The following is a 21,365-nucleotide window of genomic DNA, read 5'->3' as shown; positions in this document are numbered from 1 at the left end:
GACCCAGGAATCGAACCCACGTCTCTCATGTCTCCTGCGTTGGCAGGTGGGTTCTTTACCACTAGTGCCACCTGGGAAGCCCAGGTTTCTGCTGTGAAAGTGAAGTCACTCAGTCATGTCTGATTCTTTGCGACCCCATGGTCTATTGCCTACAAGGTTCCTCCTCCATGGAATTTTCCAGGCGAGAGTACTGGAGTACGTTGCCATTTCCTTCTCCAGGGGATCTTCCCGACCCAGGGATCAAACCCGGGTCTCCCGCGTTGCAGGCAGATACTTTTACCGTCTGAGCCACCAGGGAAGCTCCCTGGTTTCTACTGAGACATATCTATTATCATGGAAGAAGTAAGGGGCCTTAGAGGCTTTACACAGAAGCCCATTACTATTGCTTTTGTGACTATCAAGCTGATATCTTAAGTAAAACTTACCACTAATCTATGCATTTGGCATCAACAACCTGCTAAGTTGCTTCACTTGTGTCCGACTCTGTGCGACCCCATAGACGGCAGCCTACCAGGCTCCCCCATCCCTGGGATTCTCCAGGCAAGAACACTGGAGTGGGTTGCCATTTCCTTCTCCAATTCATGAAAGGGAAAAGTGAAAGTGAAGTCGCTCAGTTGTGTCCGACTCTTCGTGACCCCATGGTCTGCAGCCTACCAGGCTCCTCCGTCCATGGGATTTTCCAGGCAAGAGTACTGGAGTGGGGTGCCATTGCCTTCTCCAATCAACAACCTAGGAAAGAGGTAAAAAGACTAATAATATAGGAAGTCCCCTATCTACCAACCTTCAAGTTGGTAGAACTTACAAGAACTTTCAAAGATGTGAATGTGCGTTTGCAAGTCCAATCACATCAGGAGTAAGTGAAACTGCCGCTGGCCCTCCATCTCCGATGGCTGTTGCTCCTTCAGTTTTAGCAGCTCCCACCTCCTTTCCATCCGCCAGTCAGTAACTCTTCTTGCCTGTTCACTCGATGCCAGCCCCTGTATGCCAGCTGTTGTACTGTTACTACTGTACTTTTCAAAGTACTGTATTATGGGATTAAAAATGATTTATTTTTGTGTTTGCTTTTTATGTGTTATTTATGTGAAAAGTATTATAAACCTATTATAGCGCAGTACTGTATGGCCAATTGTGTTAGTTGGAGGGCCAGGCTAACTTTGTTGGACTTACGAACAAACTGGACTTATGAACAAACTGGACTGAACGAATGTGCTCTCAGAACAGAATTTGTTTGTATATAGGGAACTTACTGTGTACTCTTAACTTGACCTCAGCTCTCTAAACAAAGATTATCAGGAGAGAGAGAACGTCTACCATATAAAAATGCTGGGTCAGAATCCTCTTTGAATCTAACAGGTTTATATCCCCACCCATGTGGATACATATAAGTCCATGTGAACTAAAACATTCACAGGTGACTTCAGCAGAAGCGAGCTGCTGAGTTCTAGGGGATCTTGCTTGTTTTCCTCTGTGGATTTCTCAGGACTCACGCAAGCTCACACAGAGCAGGCCTTGGCGGCTCAGGTCTGCTCTGGCCAGCTGCCCGGGCTATCCGGTTACCTCTAATCCATGTTTGAGCACCACTGATCCCAGACACCATCGTAGGAACCTTGGCCATATCCCAAATGGAAAAACAAACAAACAAAAATGCTTATTTTTACAAAAGGTGGAAAAGTAGAAAAATCAATCTTGACCTACTTAGATGGTCAAGAATCCGTTTGCAATGCAGGAGACCTTGGTTCCATCCCTGGGTTGGGAAGATCCCCTGGAGAAGGGAATGGCAACCCACTCCAGTGTTCTTGCCTGAGAATTCCATGGACAGAGGATCCTGGCAGGCTACAGCCAATGGGGTTGCACAGAGTTGGACACGACTGAAGCGAATAGGCACACACACTTCCCTGGACCTCAGCCTTCAGAGGGTTGCCACCCTGCCCCGCTGTGCCAGGTTGCTGGCAGGAAATCCTGCCAGAGGCAGGGAGGACCCTGCTGAGTGAGATGTGTCTCTCGGCACACGACATACACACTGCTTTGGGGGAAGTTCTACTTACAAAGAGTTTCCAGAGAAACTAACAATTTCTTATAATTTAGCAATAGGCACTGAGCACAAAATCAGAAAGTAATGAATTTGCAATGTCCTTTTGGACTGAAATATGATGCATCAAAGCTTCCTTGGTGGTTCAGTGGTAAAGAACCTGCCTACCAAGGCAGGGAATGCTGGTTCAATCCCTGGGTCTGGAAGATCCCCAGGAAAAGGAAATGGTACCCACTCCAGTACTCTTGTCTGAAGAATTTCATGGACAGAGGAGCCTGGTGGGCTATAGTCCATGGGGTCGCCAAGAGCTAGACAGGACTGAGTGACAAACACTTTCAATTTATGCCTCCCTGAGGCATCTTAAATTTAAGAGAACATATGAATTTGCACAAACAAACACTGACTTGGTCAGTTAGTGTCTTTTTGAATTTTATTTTTTTCAATAATATTTGAAAAGATTACAAATGTAATGCCTATCGTAGAAAATTTACAAATACATAAGTAGGAGAAGAGTCCGTCAGTATCTTTTGCCTTTGATGTTACTGCATTTTTTCTAGAAACACATATTTTTTTGTACATGCATGCATTTTATATTTGCCTGTGCCATAGTTTTACTAAATTGGCCAGGTTTTATCTACATATATCTGTGTCTACATACACACCTGCTGTTACATTTCTTTCTTCACTTTGTATTACACACTTTCTCTAATCACTTTCTATTCTTTAAAACCTGACTTTATGAGCAGTAGAGATTCCAAATGATGCATTATATCTGATCATTTTATAGCCATAAAGCTAGAATTCTATCTGTTTACATCCTCGTTAAACTTGATATTGTATTTTCTGGCACTTCAAAATATTTTTGTATTATGTAGGAGCACAGTTTGAAAGAAAACCTTTTGAAAAACTATCATTTGGTTGAAGTAACTTTGAAGCCTCTTTATAAACAACAAAGTTCCTTTGTATTTTAACTTATGATGGTTCCAGCAAAACTTTCTTAAAGAAATTCTTTGCTCCCCCACCTTAAAAGAATATTGTAAGAAGAACAATTAAACTGTATAGATTTTCATTTAGACTTCTGGAAAAAATCATTACGATTCAATTAATCATTTTAGCTTCCTCAACTTAGGAAAGAATCACTGATCTCATAAATTACAATGTGAAGTCCAGCATCCTAAGGTGGAAATTCACACACCATAACGTTCCATGGAAGCAGCTACCATCATGGAAGAAGGGCTGTATCTTGGGATGATGTTCGTGAATGTTCCATTCTGACCCCTGGCTTCTCTGGCCCCTGTCAGCTACACCCGCACACCTTAGCAGAGTTGGGGAAAGGGTTTGGTGTCAGGGCAGAATCTTACTAAATGCACACCAGTGCAGCCATGGAAGCCATCAGAGGAATGTGCTTCAAAATCCAAGCCACAGACTAGAGGGAAAACCTGGAAGTCCAGGTGAATTTAACCTTCAGTTTTTCTCCCTTTCCTTTTTCCTTCCTTCCTTCTTCTCTCTCTTTCCCTCCATCACTCCCATACTCTCTTTCTTCTTTCTTTTTCTCTCTTTTTTTCCCTCTCTCTCAACCCCCCTTTCCCCCCACCTCTTTCTCTTTCTTTCTCTCTCTCCCTCTCTTTCTCCTCTTTCTCTCTCTTTCTTCTTGGCCAAGGCTAACATCATATTACTGTGTGTGTGTGTGCTTAGTCGTGTCCATCTGTTTTGTAACTCTATGGACTGTAGCCTGCCAGGATCCTTTGTCCATGGGATTTCCCAAGCATGAATACTGGAGTGTGTTGCCATTTCCTTCTCCAGGAGATCTTCCTGACCCAGGGATTGAACCCATGTCTCTTGCATCTCCTCCATTGGCAGAACGACTCTTTACCACTGCGCCACCTGGGAGGCATATTATTGGACTTTCACAAATTGGATTTCCAGAGTTGCCTGGGCCCATCCATCCCAGAGGTTCTGAGTCATTAGGGTGCATGTAAGACTCAGGTGATAATGACCACAGGGCAGATTGGAGATCACTATATTCTCACACGTAGGCTTTTCTTCCTTTCTTTCGGCTTTACTAAGCTTGCTTCCCAGGGTAAAGTGGTGTAGGGACTGGGCCCCATGATATACAGTGCCTCAAAGGAAACCAAGAGAAGAACCCATACACCTTTGGCCGTCTTTAACTTATTTGATACTGAACATGTTCAGAACTCATCATGGCCTGGTGCCCAGAAGTACCAGGTGGAATAGATAACTGAAGTGCCTGACATCCCTTCATATAACACCTGTACATGGTAGGTGCTGGCCGACTGGTTCATTCCCCCGGTGGGAGAGTTCTAAGTGGTTGAATTAAGAACCCCAGCTCAGAGACTTCCCTGGTGATCCAGTGATTAAGAATCTGCCTGGCAATGCAGGGCACATGGGTTTGATTCTTGGTTGGGGAACTAAGATCCCACATGCCGCGAGGCAACTAAGCTCGTGCACTCCAACTACTGAGCCCGTGCTCTGGAGACTGCAGGCTGCAACTAAGACCTGACACGAGGCAGATAAATAAATATTAAATTTTTTTTTTTTAAAGATCCACCATTCAATCCTCCCAAAAGGCAAAAGCTCCTGCGAATCAGGGAGAGATGCAAGACACAGAACACTGACCCAGGACAGGAGAAAGAGCAGCGCTGGGGGTTTCTTCTCGGAGTGGAAGGTCACAGTCAAAGACAATGAGCCTGCATCTCCTAAATTACAGGGAAGTTTAAACGGGAACACACAGTTACAGAAGCTGTAGAAGGACCTGGAGCAGCCCTCAGGGACCGCAAACAGCTCGAGAACTGGAGCCTACAGAGATGCTAATGCTGACACATTTGGGTTACATGTAGGAATTATATTTCAAGATGCATTTCCATTAATCCTGACTCAATAAAATAGTTCCTTTAACACTCACTCAAAGTAAAACAATTTCAAAAACAGTTTAGAAAATAGCATGCTGTGATCTAAACAGATATTTTTGCATATTTATTTTGATTAAAAATCTGGTAAGGGGGCATACTGGGGATTCTGTTCTACTTTCTTAGTCATCAACTCCTGAGAACACTCAGATCTTGGGTCCATAGGACCCTGAGGAGCTGGAGACATGACCACAGTGTCCAGGGCGAGGTTGGGAACATGACCACGGTGTCAGAGGAGACGGGAAACCTCAGTAGCAGGGGTTTCCAGAAACTACAGGATGGGTGCTTTTTCACATTACTCCCTTATTTGGGGGCCTGGTGGGTGAGGGGTTCTGCCTCCCAGAGGGGCTCCCAGAAGAGGGGTAGAAGCCTTTCTGATGCTGTCAAGGCTGACAGTCATAGCCCATGGGCCTTTACTGCAGGGCAAGCAACCGACTTACAGCTGGCCGAGGTAAAGGCCATTTCATTTTAGAGAGGTCTCTCCAGCTGGAGAGCTTTCTGAGTTCATCAGAATTGTCCCCCAAGGTCCAGCTTCTAATGTCATTCTGTTTGGAAGGGCTATGAATCACTCCATTTCCCACCAATGAGTGCAAGACTGCATATCCAAAAGTTCCCCAAAGAGCTATAAAATATGTTGGGTTTTTGTGCCTCTCTCCTCAGCTTCCCTTCTCAGACCACACCTATTCTGTGTAACTGTTCCACCTGCAAGGCGCCCGCCTGAAGACCTCAATAGATGTGTGAATCGACACAGAAGAATCTGCGCCTGCATCTGACTTGACTCTCTGAGCTGGCAACTCAGAGCCTGCCCAGGACTCAAGGGCCTCTTCCTCTTTTTGAAATTTCCTATCTTGGCTTGGCTGGAGAACATGAGGGGAGTCATTTAATGCTCCACTGTCTCAGCTGTGAAATCCCCAAGGGAAAACGGTGCAGATGCATGAGTGATTTGACCGTGTGCTAGAATCACAGAGCTCTGTACCTGCAGACACAGACCAAACAGCCATGCTGTAATTAGGGGAGGGGATAATTGCATGCAGCTGCGAGTCACCAATATCACCTGATCTTGGGATTTCTTTTTCTTCTTCTTCTTTCCCCAGCACCCGGAACTCTCCGCATCTTTGCCATTGGCCTCACCACAGAGCAGCCCATCCAGCTCATCGGTGCCCATGTGCTGTCCCTGAGACGTTTCTGCTGCCAGCCGGTACGAAAGATTCCTTAAAATGCACACACAGTTTTCAACGGTCTGGAGAATAAAAACAAAAACCAAAGCAAAACAAAAAATGAGGAATGAACAAAAACTAACCATTACTCCTCCACTCGCAAAGGCCATCCATCTTCACACAGACGTTTTTTTCTTTGGATGCATTTAACCGTGGCTCCTAAAGGCTCCCTTGATAGCCACAATGGAAAGAATTTAGAGAAGCTTGGAAAAGTCTGAAGATCTTTCCTCCCCTCAAAGAAACCACTTAGCAATAAGAGTTCCTGATAAACAGCTACCGTTGTTGACTGAAATTCACTTGTGAGCAAGAAAGAACTCATATCCAGATGTGGCCCCAGGTGGTGACCACTTACAGACAACAGCCATCTGGGGACTAAGGCTCAGAACCATTGAGAGCAAGGATAATTGGATTTGCGTTAGCTCTGAGAGGGTGTCACTTACATTTACTATCTACCAGGGCACTTTCTTAGTGAGGGGCAGGGGAGCCCGGCATGCTGATGTCCATGGGGTCACAAACAGCTGGACATGACTCAGTGACTGAACAACAAGGGTGCTTTCTGGGAGGAATACAGGGCAAGGGGTGCAAACCAGGCTTATTCCAGGCAAGCCAGCTTCTGTGGTCACCTGGGGACATGTATGTTTCCAACCTACTGATTTTCTTCAAGATTGCTGGTGCTCCTATTTCCTAAGCACAAGAGCTAAGCAGTGATTAGGGACATGGGAAGAGCTGGACATCTGTAGAACTCTAGGTCTCTGACTATTGGATATGTGACTTGGACAATCCACCCATAACCTCCTCTGTAAGATGGTCAAAGTAGCGGCCAATAGGCTGCTGTGTGGATTAGGGGAATTAGAGAATATATCTGTGATAGGCAGAATAAAGCTCTCTGCTCCAAAGATGTCCACATTTGGAACATGTGAATACGTTAGGTTGTGGGACGGAGGGCATTGAGGGTACTCATTGGTGGATCTTTGGATGGCAGATTATCCTGGATTGTCCAGGTGGGCCCATGGAGTCATGAGGGTCCTGTGAGCGAGAGAGGGAGGCAGAGAGAGTGAAACTGTGTGAGAAGGATGGAATCTGGCATTATTGGCTTTAGAGATGGTGGAAGGGGCCATGAGCCAAGGAATGTGGGAGCCTCTAGAAGCTGTTAAAGACAAGGAAACAGATGCTTCCTTACAGTTGCCAGAAGGAATGCAGCCCTGTTGACACCTCGATTTTACCCCAACAAGACCCATTCTGGGAACTTCCCTGGTGCTCTAGTCTGATCCCTGCTTGAGACCTCACCTTCCAATGCCGGGGCTGTGGATTTGATCCCTGGTGAGGGAGCAAAGATCCTACATGCTTCTCAGCCAAAAAAAGAAACAAAACAAAACATAAAACAGAAGCAATATTAAAACAAATTCAATAAAGACTTTAAAAATGGTCCACATTTAAAAAAAGGAAAAGAAAAGAAAAAGAGAGACCATTCTGGACTTCTAAAATGGTAGGATGATAAGTTTGTGTTTCTTAAATTTATTTTTGGCTGTGCTGGGTCTTCGTGAATGCATGGGCTTTCTCAAGTTGCAACAAGTGGGGGCTACTCTCGAGTTGCAGGGCACGGGCTTTTCCGTGTGGGGGCCTCTCTTGTTGTGGAGCACAGGCTCTAGGTACAGGCTTCGGCAGTTGTGCCTCCCGGCTACAGAGCACCCGCTCGATAGTTACACACAGGCTTAGCTGTTCCTTGGCATGGGGGGTCTTTCTGGACCCGGGATCGAACAGTGTCTCCTGCACAGGCAGGTGGAGTCTTTACCACGGAGCCATCAGGGAAGCCCAGGTTTGTGTTTCTAAAACACCATGTTTGTGGCCATTTGCTATAGGAGCAACAGGAAACTAACCCAGTACGTACGTACCGAGAAGAGTTCCTGGCACACAGCAAGTGCTATACAAGGATTTATATCACCAACAAAGGTGGAGACGGTCCCTCTGTGGAATGCGCAGAGCTTGTGACCTAGAGCTAATGGGACTGTGATGGAGTCTTGGCTCCACCGTTTAATGAGCCACGTGACCCTGATCAAAGTGCTGAATCTCTTAGTGCTTCGATTTCCTCCCAAAGTCCCCACTGCCACGTTGGAGATGAAGTCTCAACATATAAATCTTGGAGGAATCAAACATTTAGTCTGGGGCATCAACCTTTTGACCTTTGTTCTGGATTTGAGGAACTGAGGGAAGAGGGGGCGGAAAATACCCAATTTTCAGAAATTTTGTGTTTTTTTCCTGTTTTAATTGAAAAATCCATTTTTTTTTCTCCTTCTTAAATATTCATTTATTTATTTGGCTGTGTGGGGTCTTGGTTGTGCACACAGGATCCTCGCTGTGGTGTGTGAGGCTGTGAAGTACGGGGCTCAGCATTTTCAGCTTGAGAGCTTAGATCCCCCTTGGCATGGGGGTCTTAGTTTCCCAACCGGGGAACAAACCCGAGTCCTCTGCACTGCAAGGTGGAGTCTTAACCACTAGACCACCAGGGAAGTCCCCCCAATTTTTAAAAAGGACAAAATAATGGTGGAAAGTGAAATTGAAAGTCGCTCAGTCGTGTCTGACTCTTTGTGACCCCATGGACTACACAGTCCATGGAATTCTCCAGGCCAGAATACCAGAGTGGGTTGCCTTTCCCTTCTCCAGAGGACATTCCCAACCCAGGGATCAAACCCAGGTCTCCTCCATTGCAGGAGGATTCTTTACCAGCTGATCCACCAGGGAAGCCCAACTAAGTTTTATTATTTTTTTAAGCTTAAGCATTACTTTGACTTATAGTTGATTTACAAGGTCATGTTAGTTTCAGGTGTCCAAAATCTGAAAAAGAAGAGGTGTTTTCTTTTTAAAAGTATGCCAAGTTGCCTGTCACTTTTCAGGCACCAACTACGTGACAGCCACCATTCAAGGAAAGGAAAATGGTTCCATTTTAGAGACGAGGAAATGAGGTCTGAGGCTGTTGGTAACTCAGCCCACTCACCCCCATAGACTATAGACCATACCATTTTCTCTAGTCCTGGGCTGGGGTGGGGACTGCCGGAGTTCAGATCCTGCACTGCTCCCACTTATGATGGGAATCTGGTAAAAGGCAGCATGTAACTTTGACCTGACTACTGGAGGCATGAAAAATCAAGCAGGAAAACCAGTTTTCAGGGTGTATTTCTGGAGCCGTTGCGATTTCAGACCTTTCAGGTCAGCTTTTCAAGGTTTCATGGGCTGCTAATCCCACAGGCTTTCAGTCAACTTGATTTTTCTATTTCAAGCATCCTCTCAGCATCAAAAAAAGGAACCGACATGAAAGCAGGTAAACACAGGATGACGCTCGAGAGAGAGAGCAGTCTCTCCCTGAAAGGAAAATGTTGTGGCAGAAAATGTAAGTCAGAACGATTTTCAAATCAGCTCAGAATGATTTTTCTTACATCAAAGACCTGGGAGAATAAACTTCTTTCTCACCCTCTTGTTCCCCTTCCCTGGGGGCACATCCATGCCTCTGTTTAACAAATGACGACTGCGGAATACATCTGCAGTTTCGAGAAGTGCTTTATAACCTACCTGAGGCTGAGCAACATCTTGGGGAGAAGCTGGATGCAGAGAGAGAAGAGAGGGAGAAAGTGGGGGGGCTAGGAGGGGGGATGGGGCTTCCCTGATAGCTCAGTTGGTAAAGAATCCCCCTGCAATGCAGGAGACCCTGGTTTGATTCCTGGGTTGGGAAGATCCCCTGGAGAAGGGACAGGCTACTCACTCCAGTATCCTTGGGCTTCCCTGGTGGCTCAGCTGGGAAAGAATCTGCCTGCAATGCGGGAGAACTGGGTTCAATCCCTGGGTTGGGAAGATCCCCCTGGAGAAGGGAAAGGCTACTCATTCCAGTATTCTGGCCTGGAGAATTTCATGGACTGTATAGTCCCTGGGGTCTCCAAAGAGTCGGATACGACCTTTCCTTTCACTTTTCACTTTCAGGAGCGGGGGAAGAGAGACAGGAGATTGCAGAGAGGGACAGAACGGGGGTGGTCCCAGAGGTTGAACTCATCTTTCTCCTTAAGCCTGGTTTGGGAGGGTGACCAAGTCAAGTGCTTTTCCCTGTAAGGGCAGGGAGAAAAAGAGAATAGCCACAGCCCTTCCTGGGGATACCAGCAGAAGGCGTGTGGCAGCTGGTGGTTTGGGTTTCAACATCCATCGCTGTCAACAGAGCTTTCGGCAGCTCCTCTTGGTCACCAGGGTCATTTTGAGTCCTCATTTTCTATTAGAGAGGGCTAATTTGGAAGCCGTTTGTAGAACGCACCACCATATGTTAGGCATTCAACAAACCGTCCCAGTTACAGGAGCCGAGCTGAGCGCGTGCGTAGCATCCAGGCTCTTTGACTCATTAACTCCAGTGGCCTCAAAGATAGCATGCACACATTTCTCCCTCCTCTAGCTTGTCACTGTGAAAGCTTAGAAGTGGCCAAGCAGAGGGCTGAGTGGAAAAACGATGGGGCAATAATAATACGTTAAAACTCAACAGCACCTTCTGGCCAGCAAAGCGCTGTTGAGTAATTTATCACATTTGATCTGCTCAACAGCTCTAAGGGTCCTCCTTGTCTCGAAGCTGAGGTCACTCGGGTCCTGTCCTCTGGTCATAGGGAGAAGGAGATGGTACATTTTCCAGTACACTCCTGGGGCCATGCTGGGTGTTCTGGATGCTCAATCAGGAATAGCTGAGTCTCCCTTTTTTTTTTTTCTTTTAATTTTTAGTTTATATTGGAACATAGTTGGTGAACAACATTGTCTTCATTTCAGGTGTACAGCAAACTGATTCTGCTCTACATAGACAGGCATCTACTCTTTTTCCAAATCTTTTCCTATTTAGGTCATTGCAGAATATTGAGCAGAGTTCCCTGAGCTATGCAGTAGGTGCTTGTTGATTATTTATTTTCAATATAGTGATGTGTACATGTCAATCCCAAACTCCCAATTTATCCCCCACACCAACCTTTCCCCACTGGTAACCATAAAATTTTCACTTCCAACATGTTTGTTTTCTGTGAACCTGTTTCTGTTTTTATAAATAAGTTCATTTGTATTATTTTTTTTTTGATTCTACATATGAGCAATATTATATATTTGTCTTCCTCTGACATTTTTCACTTAGTCTGATCACCTTGGGATTCATCCATGTTGCTGCAAATGGCTTTATTTCAAGGCATATCTGAGTCTTCTGACACCAGCTCTAAATGGTCTTCATTTTTCCGGTTTCCACTTTGTGGGGAAATGTGGTCACTAACAAAGAGAATCTTCAAGGTCTCTCAAGAGTTTGAGGAGTCTGGTCCTGAGACGTGTGTGCCTCACAGCACTCTGATTTTGGACCACACTCATGAAGGTTGCCTTACCACCACGATGGGTTACGGGACCAGGGCAAGGCTCATGTTTTACTGTCAGCTAGAAGGCCCAGTCAGTATTAAAGATTGCTTGGTATCCATAAGGCTTAAAGCCCCCATGCCTTAGTATTTACCACTCTGAATATTAAGATCCTTGGCATTGCAGCTTCTGTGAATTATGAATTACCTTGAATAGCTCTTTTAAAAAATCCTGTGTCTATTGTGTTAGCAGGTCTCTATAAATACTCAAGACATCTTGACTGTTCCCTTCTTTAGAGACTTAATTCTCCTGTCAGTGATATTAAAAGGTCTACAATGGCTGTTAAGGGCATTTACAAGAGAGGCTGATTAAATCTTTTCTATCATATTTCACTTTGGATATTGATGTCACGCACACAGTAAATGAATGGTTGCAAATGTCACTAACAGGCAGTGCTAAGATGACAAACAGTTTATAATTGGATTCAGTTAGTACTCAAAGGGTTTGAGTCCCAGAAGTACCGTGGACTTCTGGTCCATGGGAGCAGGGCACCCCCATCAGTAATTTTCTAAATTTGTCAGTCACTCCAATGTGCAGGCAAGGTTGAAAAGTGCCATGCTAAATCACCCCATGCCAAAGAGTAACTAAATGGATAAAATCACTCTTACTTGTTTGCCGGGAGCGAGCTCCGCCCCTGGCAAAGGTCATGAGGAAGGAGGCTTGGCATACGCAAAGGCAGGATCAAGCCTCAGGAGTCTCCCTGGAAATTCTCGAGCAATCTACCCCCAAAACCAGAGTCTGCCTACTTTCTGCTTTGTGCTTTCACCTACACCTCTGACTTTACGGGGGGGGGGGGGGGGCTGTCCCCCACTATCTCTCTGAAAAAAGAGTTAGCTTACAGCTCCAGTTAATAATTCCTGGGTGTGACAGTGTTTCAACCTACAAACTCCCTTGGAAGTCCTCTAGCCTGCCTGAATAGGTTTTTCTGGCCACATGTGATTGCTCAGAGCCTCCAAACTGAGAGGCATGAGATGTTCTAAACTGTCTAAACACAGATTCCTTTGAGCAGTTAAAAGATTGATTAGAAATTGTATTGGTGAAGGGATTTTCACTTGTTGGGCCAATGTTTGCTGCTAAGTTTCCATATCCCTTATCTGCTGTGTCCCTGGCAGTGTATTGATTAATATAATTGGTGTAAGTAGTAGTTTTAATGTTTGTAACCTGGGACCCTTGAGTTAATTCTTTTTCTTGTTATAGCCCACTACACCTTTGCTCTGTAGGAATGCAACTTTATCTAATGCTTTTTGGAGGCTGGCGCCTGACTTTAGAATAATCACCTTTAGAGAAAAAGGCCTCCAGGCCAGAAGATGATGCAAATCACCTAAACTTTTGCATATGATAAGTTTGCAGGAAGAAAGCCTGGCTTACTGCATGACTCTACCCCTTCCCCCATTATCTTCTATGTATAACTTAAGGTATAAAAACTACTTTGGAAAAAAGTGCGGGCCTTGTTCACCGAAACTTGGTCTCACCATGTCGTTCTTTCTCTTACCTTCTGGCTGAATTATTCAGCCTCTTTTCTCCACTGAATTTCCTCACTGAGCTATCCTCATTCTATTACTCTTTATATCCTTAATTAACGTTTAATTAAGCAATTGTTTCCTGATCCTCGCCAACGCCGTCCCCGCTTCGAATTCCCTGAATCCACCGGGGCTGGACCCCGGCACTTGTTCTTTATCTGACCTTAACAACTAAAACAACTAAATTACAGTGTGTTGGGCCCCTGACTAGAGTCTATTTTAAAGCTGTATCTACTAAGGTGGGCTTTTCAGTCCAAGATGCACGTGGAATCACCTGATGAACTTCCAGAGGAACAGAAATCAGAGATAAGAGCTAAACGTCTGGATTCAGGGGGGCTGTGCAGGGGTCTAGGCACACGCATTTATCAAATGCTCCAAAGGAGTTCCAGTGAAGAGCTGGCATTAAAAACCATGGGTTCATCAAGACATCTTGAGAGGAAAGCATGCCAGTTTTAGGTGAGATGGTCTTGAAGTAAGAACCAGATGCCAGACACAGTTTATTTATAGAAACCTCAATGATTCAAGGGCAGGCAGACATGTATTGTGTGGGTGGATGGCTTCTCATGGCTTGCTGATTAAGCTCTGGACATTGATTATGATAAACATGTTGACTGGAGATCATTTGACAGAGCGTTATGTACAATTAATAAATTGTGTCCTGTGCAATATTAATCATTTTACTTCATGAATATGTGTATTGCCTAGGTCTTACTGTATTTTGATTATGTAATATCTTATGTAATATCAATAAACCAATGCACATGCTTATATATATTAAAAAACAAACAAACTGTGGGACTGGGCTTTGGTTCACAGCCAGGGCCAATTTTTGGCTCCCTATGGTGCATCTGGAAATGTCAGGAGACATTTTTGTTTGTCACAACTGGGGTGGGGGGAGGAAGGTACCGGCATCTAGTGAGTGGAGACCTGGAATGTTGCCCAAAACCCTATAGTCCACAGGACAGTCCACAGCAAAGAAGTGGACCGAAATATTGAGAGAGTGGCTCTGAGAATGGTCTTACTAAGGTGTCACATTCATCATGTGCATACTTTAAAGTATCAGTAAAGTCTGTGCTTATATCAGGATATTATGAAATTACAATTTTTTTTATGTAAAGTGAACCCAAACTAGGTCAAAAGACAAAAGAGGACAAAACAAAATAGCCCAAACACTGTCAAAAGTCCACCCAATTCTATTTTGGTTTGTGAACTAAAACACTGAATAGACACTGATGATCAGTGTTTTGACAGGCTTGTTTATGCAGCATTTTGACAGCATTTATTTAGACTTCATTGGGCATTCTTGAAATGGCATTGGGCAGTATTAAGCTGTTCAAAAGCTATCTTGTAGAATACAGGGTTATTTAAATCTCAGGTAGCTTGACTATTTCTTTTTCTTTTTGCCAGTGGATTTTAGAAAATGAAGCTAGAAGCTCATGGGCAACTTGCTATGTGAAAGTTTATACCCTGATCTGGAACACCTGTAGCTGGAGTAATTTAATCTAAATTTTTACTTGCTACTAATCAAGAATTAAGTGTCTAGTTCTAGGCTAGGATTAGAAGTCCATACAGATTTCAGAGTGAAAGTATTAAGTGTTGCATTAACTCTCCATCCTTGTTAGCCATTGTTTGATCCCCCGGGGAATCTTTGTTCTCTAAGATGCTTCATCTATGCAAATATGACAAACCTTGCTATCGATCTCGCTGCTCCCCAGCGCAGACTGAATCACATAAAGCAGCGCGTCCGTGAGCCCGTCACATTCCCGCATTCTCCTGCGGGCCTCCTCTCCGGCTGAACTAACATTCCTGCAAAGCAAAAGGATGTATCAGCACCGTTCACAGTGGCCACCGAAAGAACGTTCTTCCATGCCCACCTCTTCTCGTTTGTTTTTCTTTAGTCTGCGACATATAGCATGTGGGATCTTAGTACCATGACCAGAAATCCAATCCATGCCCCTTGCTTTGGGAGGCCAGAGTCTTAACCACTGGATCACCAGGGAAGTCCCTTCCTCTCAAAGTTTTAATGAAAACACTTTGCTAGCCTTTCAGAAGGTTTACCAAGAATGTAGTTTTAATGAGGGGAGAATGGCCTCTACCAAAGGATTCTAGAATTGGATGAGCCACAGATATCTGCATCAAAACAGGGAATGCAGAATTCCGAACACGTGATCCGTGAGAGTCCTGTGACCACTAAGAAAGGAGACTTTGTAAAAGTCTTCAAGGTCTGCTTCTGTTACAATCGACGAGGGAATAAGAAGCTCTTTGATTCAAAGGGCTGTTCTTCTTTGAAAAGTTTGAAATACTTTTCAAAGACAAAGTTTCCAACTTACTGACATATCTTAGAGGTCTAATTTCACCTCTCTCAAAAAATATATCTATCTGGGCCCTGACAGAGGGAAACTCTAGAAGTCTACTCTAAGGACACAGAGATTTCTCTGAGAATTTAGTCATCAGAATACCCGTGGCACCTTTTATGTAGGAGTGGCCCAAGCTCCTTCCTACAATGGCACAAGCTGAGCTAAAGGCAACAGAAGGGGCCTCTTTAATGGAATGCACAGCTGGGAGGGGAGTGAACTTCCAGACCCACAAAAGACATCAGATGATCCAGACAAAGGTGAATCTCCTGAGTGCTTTTATTACCCCACCACCTGAGAAGGCCTTCTTCCTCTCCCAACCACGGCCAGGATTTGGTTCTAGCCGAAAACTTGCAGGGCTTCCCAGGTGGCGCTAGTGGTAAAGAACCTTCCTGCCAAAGCAGGAGACATTAAGAAGAGGGTCCAATCCCTGGGTCGGGAATATCCCCTGAAGGAGGGCATGGCAACTCACTCCAGTGTTCTTGCCTGGAGAGCCCTATGGACAGGGAAGCCTGGAAGTCCATAGGGTCACAAAATGTCAGACACAACGGAAGTGATGCAAGCACAGAGAACTTTTGCAGCAACTGATTTACAGACAGTACAGCCTACTGGAGGGAGGCTGGAGGAGGTGAGGAAATGAAAGGTACAAAGAGGCTGAAAAGTTTAGGAACTGTGGGAAAGGGTGATGAAAAGAGATAATGATCTAGGCAAGGCAATAATTCTCAAGCTATGTAGCGTTAGAATCGCCTGGAGGGTGTGTTCATGTAGTCAGTTGGGCCCCACGTTGGCATCATAGGTGGGGTTGGATAATTTGCATATTTGGTGATGCTGATGTTGCAGATCTACACTAAACTAGAGTTGTAACGGGGAAGAGTCAATTTTGACTCATCCGTGCTAGATGTGTTTCTTTGAATTTAACCCTGTGTTTTTTTTTTGGGGGGGGGAGGGCATTTTTTGTTATTATAATCATACCCGATGGCCTGCCTCTGAGAGTGGGGTGCTTTGCCTGTTAAGCTAAAGTGCCTTTGTTTAGAATCTTGTCCACCTGTAGGTGGCTGGAAGAAAGTAAAAAACACATTTCCCCTGCCCGAGGCTTGCCACTGTAGGAGATATTTGCAAGATTAATGGCCTTTTTTTACTTTATTTCCTCGCCTCCCCCCATCTCTGATTTATAAAAGAACCTGGCATCCAGACTCTGGCAAGATGGTTATTTTGAGACCTTAGTCTGCCATTTTCTCGGTCAGCTGGCTTTCCAGATGAAGCTGTATTCCTTGCCTCAACACCTCCTCTCTCAGATTCACTGGCCTTTCCTGCGGTGAGCAGGGAGAGCTTAGACTCGGTAACAGTGTTACTTCTAGTTCTAGGGGTGGGGCTGGAGTTTCCTTGGGGAGGGTACTGTTCTTTTCTGGAGCCTGCCATGTGGCAGATTCTAAGAGTCTGTGGCCACAGGAGTAGCTGAACAGAATGAATCTCCGAACCCATGCTATAATTGACACAACTATTCTCATTTCATTTCCCAACATCCTTCCCTGTTACATTTCGTTGTGTTTTACAGATGAGAAAGGCAGGCTCAGATGGGGTGTCCAAGTTCCCACAGGTAGTAAAAGTGGAGACGTCAGAACAAAACCCAGGTCTGTGAAGGAGAGAAAAGCAAGGGGCTTCGAGTTCGATGTACAACATGGACTACATTTTTTAGGAATTAAATAAAAATAAAATATATTTAATTTCAAAAGGCTACTGAACATTCATGCTTTCTTTAATATCTAAAAAGTTCTGCAGACATGTTTAAAGAGGATCTATCAGCGTTTTAACGTAACACCACTGGGAAAGGTTATTCAATGAAAATTAGAAGTTTTGGCATTTGCTGATCTTAAAATATAGCCAAAACTCCTCAGTGCCTCAGACAATGTAACTGAGCATATGTAGGCAGCATTTTTACATAAAGTGTTGGCGATTCCACCTTGGGATGGCCAACACTTTCCTGGCAGCATCCCTGGGAGGGAGGAAGACATCTTTCTGTGAAAGAAGAAGTGGTGACAGGCACATTGGTATTATTATTAAAAGGACGGCCTTTGCAGGAGAGCATTTTTAGATCCAGAAGTGATTTTCACCACATGGAGTTCTGATGCTGTTAGAGCCCAGTCAGACCTCTTTGGTCAGAAAAGTGCTGAGTGCAATGAATGACTGCCTTTTCCTACTTTGATGGGATCACGTTTCCAAAGACAGAATGACAGAAAGTTAAACTAGAAAGGACTGTAGAGACAGGCAGCTCGTGTGCAGCTTAGTCTCAAACACCCCTGCCCCTTTTCCTTACCCACGAATACCCAGTCTTTCCTCGGAGTAGCTTTACAACGGGGACGGCTGCCTCCTAAGTCACAAATAAGCATCACTATGATCAGCCCTGTTTTCACTAGTCATCAATGAATGGGCAGGGCCAACCAATGGGAAAGATCAAGAATTAACAACTTTCTCAACATCATACCTTTTCAATACTAATTTTGTTTGAGTTTCTGTTTGATTTCAGTCCAGTCTCTGCCAAAAATTTTAAAAAGTTATTAACAGTCTACAATAAGAAAATGTGTAACATACTGAGAAATGAGAAAGACTAATGAGGTCCCAAGAGGGATAAGGAAGTGATTAGGACACACGCCTAAATCTCCCCCCACCCCCTCTCCAGTGACGCAGGGTGGGCGGGTGGGCGGGAAGGTACCACAGCGCCTGCAGTAGGATGAGGCATCATATATGTTAATATTTTTAAGTGAACTGAGGTGTGAACATGTCTCTCTTTCAATGGCTAAGAGCATCCTACAAGCCTTTGGGGTTGGGTTTCCACTTTTATTCCTGAATGAGTGAAACATTTCAGATTACCTTCGATTTTTACCCCCCTGCTCCAACACGAAACTTATTGTACTTGTGCATTTCGCTCTTTAAAAATGAAAATTCCAATAACCTTGTGTGTTGGTCAGTGGTTGTAGTTATGGTCCTATATAAGTGACTGCATAAGAGTCTCATAAACAGCCAGTGTCCAGCCTACAAAGTTCCTCCCCTCCTGCTGTACTTAAACCATCTTCTACTCATTTTGAGGGAGGTGATTTCCATGTCTGACTAGAAGCTGGTGCAGCAAAATTTCTATGCATAAAAGTTAATACTGAAACAAAGCCTTGTAGATATTTTGTTTAAAAAAAGCGCAATGATATTGTAATATCTATTTCTTAGAAATAATCAGTATAATCTTGATCGAATTGTCAGTTGACATAGTCCCTTGGACTGCAAGGAGATCCAACCAATCCATCCTAAAGGAAATCAGTCCTGAATATTCATTGGAAGGACTGATGTTGAAGCTGAAACTCCAATGCTTTGGCCACCTGATGTAAAGAGCTGACTCATTTGAAAATACCCTGATGCTGGGAAAGATTGAAGGGGATGAGAGAGGGGAGGAGAAGGGGATGATAGAGGATGAGCTGGTTGGATGGTATCACTGACTCAATGGACATAAGTTTGAGTAGACTCCGGGAGTTGGTGATGGACAGGGAGGCCTGGCGTGCTGCAGTCCATAGGGTCACAAAGAGTCGGATACGACTGAGTGACTGAACTGAACTGAACATAATTTGGAAATTTCTGCTTAAAGCAGATTCTATAATCTTTTCATCTCTCTTCTTTTCTCCACCCAGCCTGATCCTTGGCATTTATAACTGGCCTCCACTGAGGGTCCTCTCATACCTGGCCCACCTCCAACCCCCTGAACCCTGGGTTCCATCCCTGTTAAAATTCCTTACCATCCTTCCTACAGCCCCACACAACTCTGGACTGTTGAGCACCAGGCAATTTTGTCTCATCTCCCAGTTTATTATTAGCAGAGCCCAGACGCTGGGTCTCTGCAGAATCTGGGCTGGGTTCCTGAGACTCTATACAAGTGTGAAGAGGGGCACGGGGCCACCAGAGGGCTTCAGAGAGCAGAGCTGAGATCACTTCAAGGAACACAGGTAGTCTGGAGGCAAAACGGAAATATGAAGCTGCGCACTGTCCTGATGCCAGCCCAGCAGGACAGGCATGGGGAGAGGCAGAATCCACAGAGCCGACAGCACAGACCTGATGTTCAAGCTGTTCCCTCCCTGATGTGGGGGAGGGAGGGGGCACATCCTCCACATTGAGCTGCTGGCAGCCCAGGTGGGGTGCTCTGAGTGCCAGGCAGCGTAGCACCAGACCCTCTCCTCCTACCTGGTGTAGATCAGCACTAGCAGGCAGGTAAACACTTAGGACGTTTGGCCTCCCCTGCACCTCCCTGGTGAACTCGTCTTTCTAGAAGCATTTCCTTCTAGTGTTGCCTTTTTCTGACATCTCACCCAGAGAGCAGAACCAAGGATGACAGAATAAGTCCCTGGCTTTGAAACCTTGCAACTGGGATTTGCTGTGCTGGGTTTCCAAGCTGCTTTGGCCCAGCACTCTATTTTATTTTCCACGTCTCTGTTTCTGGAAGTGGAATGTCTATAACTATTACCCCGTGCCTGTTCCAACGCTGTATGTTGGGGGCAAATAAGCTGTTTCTTTAGAATCATAGGTTCACAGGTGGAGGGGAACTCTTCCCCAGCAGCTATACTTTATGGGTCACTGATGCACTTCATGGGTACTCATCTACACCTGATTAGATGCTTCTGATTTTGAACTTTTGAGCTGAAGAGATTTAGGACCTTAAGTTGATGGTATAATTGGGATGAAACGACATGGGGTGGATGTGGATCTTTGGGGACCAGAGGGTGGACTGGGGTGGACCAAATAATAGCCCCCAAAGATGTCTGTGTCCTAATCCCTGGAAACTAAATGGATTACTTTACATGGAAAAAGGGACTTTGCAGATGGAATTAAGGTTATAGACTTTAAAATAGGGAGCCTGTCCTGGATGATCTCAATGGACCCAGTCTGATCACATGAACCTTATAAGCGGAGAACATTCTCTAGATGGAGTCAGAGAGATCCCAGCAGGAGAACTCAACTCCATCTCTGGTGCTGGTTCTGATGTATATGGACCACATGCAAAGGTGAAAGAGAGAGGAAGCTGGCTCCTAGCTGACAGCTGGCAAGGAGACAGACACCTCAGTCCAGCAGCCACAAGGAACTCGATTCTGGCAACAACCTGAAGGAGCTTGGAAGCAGGCCCTCCCAAGAACCATTAGTAAGGAACATAACCCTGATAACACCTCGATTTTAAGTTAGTAAAACCAGCATTAGATTTTCAACCCACAGAAAATGTAAGATAATAAATTTTGTTGTTCTAAGTCACTAAGCTTGTAGTAATTTGTTACAGCAGCAATAAGAAACTAACACGCAGCGTTTGGCTTGTTTGACTCAAGGGTAAATGGAATTCTTCTCAACACCATCCCTAAAATGTTCACACACAGACACACACCCCTTCCCTTTGTTGCTGTTCATGGACTGCAGCACACTAGACTCCTCTGTCCTCCACTATCTCCTGGAGTTTGCTCAAATTCATATCTATCAAGACGGTGATGTCATCCAACCATCTCATCCTTTGTCACCTCCTTCTCCTCCTGCTCCAAATCTTTCCCAATATCAGGATCTTTTCCAATGAGTTGGCTCTTTGCATCAGATGACCAAAGTATTGGAGCTTCAGCTTCAGCATCAGTTCTTCCAATGAATATGCAGAGTTGATTTCCTTTAGGATTGACTGGTTTGATCTCCTTGCAGTCCAAGGGACTCTAAAGAGTCTTCTCCAGCACCACAATTCAAAAGCATCAATACTTCAGCACTCAGCCTTCCTTATGGTTCCTTCCCTAGAAAACTGTTTATCTGCAGTGGGCTCATGCAAGCTTTAGGAAGGTATTTCCAGATGATCAAATAATTGTATAGACGATTAAGACCCAAATAAGCCATGTATAAGAAAATAAAAATTATGC

General features: G+C 44.8%; 1 protein-coding gene across 5 annotated transcripts in view; it reads right to left on the bottom strand.

The window, feature by feature from the left end:
• Positions 1-21,365, bottom strand: part of CTNND2 (catenin delta 2) — a 1,111,183-nt gene that overhangs the window by 140,886 nt on the left and 948,932 nt on the right. For all 5 annotated transcript variants that reach the window (XM_070774843.1, XM_070774845.1, XM_070774847.1 and 2 more), the window contains 2 exons: positions 14,788-14,905; positions 6,011-6,196 (listed from right to left, as the gene is read on the bottom strand). In XM_070774843.1, the coding sequence (XP_070630944.1) occupies positions 6,011-6,196; positions 14,788-14,905 (304 nt within the window). The remainder of the gene's footprint in view (positions 1-6,010; positions 6,197-14,787; positions 14,906-21,365) is intronic.

The sequence above is a fragment of the Bos indicus genome, chromosome 20 (assembly GCF_029378745.1).
Source record: "Bos indicus isolate NIAB-ARS_2022 breed Sahiwal x Tharparkar chromosome 20, NIAB-ARS_B.indTharparkar_mat_pri_1.0, whole genome shotgun sequence".
Taxonomy (NCBI): Eukaryota; Metazoa; Chordata; class Mammalia; order Artiodactyla; family Bovidae; genus Bos; species Bos indicus.
The sequence above is the reverse complement of the archived record's forward strand: the minus strand, read 5'-3'. Positions and strand labels throughout refer to the sequence as shown.